Genomic DNA, 6,884 nt, shown 5'->3' on the forward strand with positions numbered 1-6,884 from the left:
GGAGGTTTAGATTGGATATCAGGAATAATTTCTTCATCAAAAGAGTTATCGAGCACTGGAACAGGCTGCCCCGGGAAGTGGTTGAGTCACCACCCCTGGAGGTATTTAAAAGACGTGTAGACGTGGCGCTTAGGGACATGGTTTAGCGATGGGCTTGGTAGCGTTCTGTTAACGGTTGGACTCGATGATGTTAAGGGTCTTTTCCAACCTAAATGATTCTATGAGGAACCACATTTAAATGTGTTAAGTTACAACAATTTAGTTTGCTCCAAGACCTTAAACCGTTACTGTGATTTCATAATCTGTAAAATAAGATGATTATTTTTTGCTTATGGTACTGGTATCCCACCCAAGAAAAACTTCTTAGATTTTGTTTTGACATGAATTTTCCTTGTCTGTGTTCATGTTTTTAATATTTTACTATCAAGGGTACTAAAGCGTGTGCCTTGAACTGAAATACAGCAACTGCCTTTGGCACACCCACACTATTCTCTTTTATGGTTTATGCTGAAAAAAGTGGCAGGTATTTAGGGTACATACATTTCCTAAAGAGCGATCCAAGGATCCCAGTACTTCATTCCAATGAGAGTAAAGCCCAGACTGTTTTTCTTCTAGTTTCAAATCATGAATTTCAGACTTCAGTTCTTTCAGCCGATCTTCGAATTTTCTGCTCTTTTCTAAGTAGTCTAGCCTGTAGTCCACACATTGGAGACAAAAAGCTTATTGGCATGACATAGCTCAAGAACAGGTGTGTGTGGAAGGAGGAGAGAGGAAGTTCTTAGTTTCATTTTGGTGTTTTGATAGGCTGACATGTGCCAGGCGTCATTTTGCCTGACTCCCCTGACCCAGTGAGAAGGGGGTTCACTTCCACCCTTCAGCATTCACACACTTACTAACTTTTTACCAAGCATTTCCTTCCAGACCGAGAGGAAAAGCCTCTCGATGTATTAGATAAAAGCAGTACCACACTTCAACACTAGAGGGAAACTTCTGTCCTCTAACATGCTGTTACTCCAGAAGAGTACTTTGCCCGACATAACACTCTCCAAGACAGAAGGGTCCTGGACTTGTCGTGGCTTGATACCACCAGAACACTTCCTCTATGTAAATAACTAGTCTTACACAGACAATCCACACCAGCTCAGTAAAAGGCCTCCAGCCATATGTACAAGTAAGAGGCCATCCTGAGTTGTTAAAAGGACGAACTGTGATTCCCAGAGATTTTTTTTCCTTTCTGTACTTTCCATTATTAACATTCTCATTTATTTACACCATAAGAATACCGATACCTCTCTCTCTCTATCTCAAAGGATAGTCTCTTGAGGTCAATGTCCTTCAAATCCAGCTTTATAGATCCTTTGTCAAAGTTGGCATCTCTGGTGTCAGTTGGCGAGTACTGCGGGTACTTGACCATGTGCTGGAAGAGGCAACACAAGCAGTCAGTAAGATCTGATTGTTTGATTTTGGGTTTATCTCCCCAGCTTCTGCAAGAATGCCATGCTGAGCCATTTCATAAAGCTACCCATGGATTCTGAGACACACACATGCTCCTGCAGCCCTTCACCTCTACCTGAGTGGCCCCAGATGAACTGCTGAAGCCCACAACCCACAGATCCAAGGGCAGAGTAGTATCCTGGCTGCAGTGTTCCTCTCTATTTCAGCAGAGAATGGAAATCCATTCTCAGCAAGACTGGAGCAGAAGAGGGAGTTGGGGCACACAGCCTTAGCACTGCCTTCTTGCTGGAGACAGCTTCATTTGCTTTGCCTAAAGACACTTACAGGAAATTCACATACCAGGACAACACAGCTGGCTCAGTACAACCACCTCCACAAATTATTGCCTGACTAAGATGGCACAGAGACAATATTAGGCATGAATGCAGGCAAGACAATCTCTGCTCACTAAGTCCCAACACCAGTCCTGTTTTTCACTTTTGTCTCGCCTTTCTTATCATCCTGACTCACTGCCCAGAACAAATACAACTGCCATCCTAGATACACTGTGTTTAAGCACCAATTGGTCCTATAGGTGTTTGTCCCCCAGCTGGATGCAGACATGCCACTACTCAGCTTGATGGGGGCCATAAAAATGCAATCAACATCTGACTATCTCTGAAGATGAAGTGGTGCCCAGGAGAGCAGAAACTTACAGGATAATTAAGCCTGGTTATGTCTAAGAGTTTCTGCTTTGCTTTCCGTTCAGCCTCTCTGGCTTCATGCAGATCTTGTTTCAGATGCTCTGCTTCCTTGGCTCTGTAAGACAAATATCCTGACATAAATGGCTGATGATTTCCAGTATAGAGCAACACATGGATTTCAGAGCTATGTACCTCACTAGCTTCCAGAGAACAAGATCCATTACTGTGAGTGATTCCTTTACTCAAAGACACTTGTGGTAGGATAGTCACATGGAGAACTAACTGGACACAGCATGACACATGCTTTCAAAGACAATCCTGCACAAACTGGCTGAATTAACATGTTTTTCCCACTCCTAATTTCCATAGGCTCAGTTATGACCTGCTGATGCATATTCTCCAGGCTGTCAGAGATCCTCCCTGAGGTGGGGAGAGGTGCAACATACCTGCTTTTTATTTTGGCAAGCTTTTTGGCAGTACCTTAAAACAAGCAGAAGGCCCTTAATAGCAAGGTTAAACATCCTCTATCAACACTGGTCTGCTCTGCATCTTCAGGCAGCACAGTGTTATGGAACATGCAAACACTTAAGAGTGGTTTATATTCCACATGAGTTTACCTGGTTTACACTTCTCAAAGATCTGAAAGGGATACAAGAGACCATCACTTGGTACTAATAAATGGTAACAGCCTCATAACTCACAGGGTATACAGACTGGTAAATTTAGATAGCTAGGTAGCCAGTGCTCTTTTGATAACACTAAATAGAAAATGCTTCTGCATTCTGGGTCTTTAATACTAAACATCTAAAGCCTAACATCTGATCCTCTGTAAACTTCTTGACCTGCTTCACAATCACTGGTACCAAGTGGAACAAATAAGATGCAAGAAGGCTTAGTCACTCTGAAGTGTTGCTTTGGGAACAATTCCTCCCTCCCGGGCTTAGCTCGGAGAAAAGCAGCACTCTCTCAGGCATCCCAGTAGAGACCACACAACCCCACTCAAGCAAATCTAACCTCCGGTCAGACTCCTTCACCAGCTTCACTGCTATCAGCTCTGCCTCCCGCATCTTTTGCTCCATGAGGCGTTTCTCCTCCTTGGTTTTCAGAGCTGTGATCTCCAGCCTCTGTCGCTCTTGCTCAGCTTCTGCAGCATTCTGGGCCAGCAATTTTGCCTCTTCTTCCGCAATCTGAGCTTTCTCAGCCAGCAACTCTGCTGCTTCCTGGGATCGGAGCTAAGAAGAAAATTTTTCTTAGTTACCCTGTCTAGCATCTACAAAATCATCCCTGCAGACAGTCAGGAAGAGGACATATTTTCCCAAAAGATGCAGCGATAAAAATATTATTCCTTAAAATAAAAAGAATAGTAAACATAATTGTAGGGTCTGATGTTCCTCCTCTGCTCCAGAATTGCCTAACTTCCTTCCTGCCTCTCACCTCTACAAAGCAAGGAGACATTTGCTTAGAGTTGCACAAAGACATCAACCAAAAATTGAAGTTGGCCCCTTCAGTTGCCAGTGCATCATGCCCCTTTCTCCCAATTTCAGCTCTGAGGTTGCTTCCTTTCTTCCCTCTTTGCCTGAAGAAAGCACTGTGAACCAAATACAGGGAGCAAATGGCTCACAGCAAATGGAGATTATGGCAGATCAGAGTCTTCCCAGGTATTCCAGCACACCCTCTCCACCAGTGGACAGAAACTCTCCAGCCTTGTCTGAGCCATAATTCCTGGTGTCTCACAGGAGCCATAAGAAAAAAAAAAATGCTTCCAAACCAAGAAAGCTCGTCAAGCACAAGAATATTCAGACTGATGTGCTACTCACCAGGGCCTCATTGGCCTGCCTGGCTTCATCTTCCAACTGGAAAAGACGCCTTTCCAGCTCTTCTTTGGCTCGCTCAGCTTCTTCTCGGAGCTGCTTCTCCCTGGCCAGCCTTTGATTCTCCATCTGGAAATACAATGAGCAATACCACGTTTGTGGGTTTGCAGCAGAATCTCATCTGGGCCTGAAGCAGCACAGCAAATGAATCTCATGAAGAATGGACTGCTCTCTAGCTGGTGGACTGATACTCACCAGAGATGCAATGCTGAAGCTGCTTGCACTTTGCAGCACTGAACTCCTCTAACAGGTAATACCGGTTATTTCAGACTGCTGAAAGAGGACTTGGATGGAGCTGTTATGTACCCCAAATCTTTGTGATCACCTATGCAGTTTCACAAGCATCACTTACATCCTCATATGCTGCATACACATTAGAGCTGTTCCCACATTAAATCCTGCTGCACTTTCTCACCTGTCACACACATATTGATGCAATGCATGGACAGCAAGGGCACCAGCTGGAATAATAATTAGTGTTTTCAACAGTAGAGGAGCAGAAAGAATCTACCTTTTTTCTAGCTTTTTCCTCCCTGGCTTGTGCTTTCATTTGCTGGATTTCTATTGAGTCTACTTTTCTTCTCCTCATAAATAGGTCGTGGTTTCCAATGCACAACTGCAAAATCTGGATAGGAAAAGCAAAGCAAATGTGATTTTTACGTACTTGTGCCCCAGCCAGAGGGACAAAGAGCCCCACATTGGCCTCACAGGACAGAAGCTGACAATTCTGACTTCAGCACAAGTATTGGCAGTTGTTTCCCTTCCAAGAAAATCAGCACCTAGGGCAGGCTCATACCCAGATACATAATAGTTTAGAAAAGTTCGTAACAGGATGAGGGGTTCCTCCTGTCCTCCAGCCCCCTCTGGTTCCATTTTCCTAAATAAGAACAGGCAATAGATCTAGGCCAAGAGTACACAAGATGTAGCTGTGGGAATGAATGGTCACCTGTGATGGCCCCTCCACAAGCTCATTGAGAAGTGACCCAGCCCCTGTGGTTGTGTTAGGAAGCAATCAGTGATGATACAACTAGCCAGTTGATTAGGTCCCTTCCTTGTTGCTTCTCCCAGAAAAGGAGAGACAGTAGCTGATTAAGGACCCACAGCAGCCAGATAGGCAGATGCTGCAGTGGCTTTGCACCTTTCCATATACTACATCCTCCCCTTCCAGCATCTGGATTTCCCTTTGTGATTTGGGCCTTCTTTCATATCTCGCTTTCCACCCGTCATCTCCCCTTCCCAGAGAGGACAAACGTAGGCACCCTCACTTCCCGGATAGAACAATCCTCAGGAAAACACATGCTGAAACTCAGTGATCCCTGGCCTCTCCATAGGTTTTACAAACAGTGTTTCTCACTCAGATATCAGTCAGTATTACCAGGCTGTTTTAAAGAAGGAAAGCAGAACACTTACCAATTTGTTCACTTTGAGTTGAGAGGAAAAGAACTTGAAGACTTCTGCTTTTTTGTCAAGAGGTTTAATAGTTAACTATACAGGCAAAAGAAAAAAGGAAACACAGTGAGAAGGAGGAAAAACAAAGCTGAAACTATTAATACTAATGCAAACTTTACCCCGTCTCCACTTCTCTCCAGGGAAGCAGTGATTTATGGGACAAACGTGGGGAGAGTGATGCAAAAATGTTTTGCTCAAAAGAATCAGAACCAGGGCTGCTGTTACACAGGTTCCTCATCTGCTCCCGTAGCAGGCTGTTAGAAGATAAAGCCTCCCACAGATCCACCCCAGTGCCAGTTTGGATGGTGGTTTTCATAATACCACCACCTATGCATTGCAAACTATACTAAAAACACTGGAACAAGCACTGGTTATCAAGAAAACAGAATACATTACAAATCCCCAGAAGTAGTCATATTCTTAAAGTCAGGGAGATGTCAAACACCAATCATTGCAGGCATAAACAAAATGTATCAAGGGCCTGAAGGACCTGTTCTTCTACCATCAGATAACAGTCCTGGAGCTCCTGCTTTCTCACGTTTTCAGTCCTATCTCCTAAGCTGTTTCCAGAGGACATGAAGGGCTTTCATGCTGCCAGGTCAGTACACACTGTTTCACTTCATATGTTGTGCTCAGTTTGGCTGCATAACAAAATATGGCTCCATTCTTTAAGATCCTGTTTTCTGTGACTCATGGGTTAGCTAGCACTCTATTCCTATAATTCATTTGCAATGCAATGTATAATTTCAGGCCATCTGAGTCACCAAGATCATAATGTGCTAGAGTTCATTTCACCCTGTAGATAACAACTGGTTGAATGTGTTGCCTTGTGAGGAGCAGGGCTGTGAATGTGTCACTGAATACAGTGCAGCTTTAGTATAGGGCTGCCCAATTTCCAAACAACAGGGAGTTAAAGCAGTTTATCCACAGACCAGAGAAGTTTAATGTCATGCAAGGACTGAACACTTTTTGGAGGCAGAACTCCTGCAGGCTGCCCTGCCTGATTTAACATATGCACATCTAACTCTGGACAGCAAATCTCATCCTCAATGTTTTTCAGAAGGCCCACAGAAAATGGAACAGGCTGTGCTGTCCTTTGGCTGACAAATTCCAGGTATTCCAGTACCAATGTAGTTTTTCTGGTTTTGTTTTTCTGATTATAGCCTTCATGTAGCCACATGATTTGTAAGGAGACTAAATTTCACCCACTCCCCACTGTACCTTCTACAAGTGAAAGATGGGCTCTGAAATCACAGTGAAATTGCAATGGTAGGCTGAAGACTGAAATCATGCACTGACGAACTGGCAGAATTCAAGCAGAAAAACATGTACATCTCTCTGCATGTCTCCTCTTGCCAGTGTGCTTCAAACCTCATCTACGAGGACAGCTGCATATGAAAATGGCATTAATACTTTACAGATCATC

The 6,884-nt window shown here is 43.9% G+C and overlaps 1 protein-coding gene across 1 annotated transcript in view; it reads right to left on the bottom strand.

Annotated features, from left to right (window-relative positions):
• LOC103925599 (merlin-like) overlaps positions 1 to 6,884 on the bottom strand; it is a 20,890-nt gene that overhangs the window by 2,736 nt on the left and 11,270 nt on the right. Inside the window, exons 10-16 of the mRNA XM_009334331.1 lie at positions 5,420 to 5,494; positions 4,521 to 4,634; positions 3,956 to 4,078; positions 3,153 to 3,370; positions 2,151 to 2,253; positions 1,290 to 1,417; positions 541 to 691 (exon numbers count right to left, since the gene is read on the bottom strand). Coding sequence (XP_009332606.1) covers positions 541 to 691; positions 1,290 to 1,417; positions 2,151 to 2,253; positions 3,153 to 3,370; positions 3,956 to 4,078; positions 4,521 to 4,634; positions 5,420 to 5,494 — 912 coding nt within the window. The remainder of the gene's footprint in view (positions 1 to 540; positions 692 to 1,289; positions 1,418 to 2,150; positions 2,254 to 3,152; positions 3,371 to 3,955; positions 4,079 to 4,520; positions 4,635 to 5,419; positions 5,495 to 6,884) is intronic.

This window comes from Pygoscelis adeliae, unplaced genomic scaffold (genome assembly GCF_000699105.1).
Source record: "Pygoscelis adeliae isolate BGI_AS28 unplaced genomic scaffold, ASM69910v1 Scaffold771, whole genome shotgun sequence".
Classification (NCBI taxonomy): Eukaryota; Metazoa; Chordata; class Aves; order Sphenisciformes; family Spheniscidae; genus Pygoscelis; species Pygoscelis adeliae.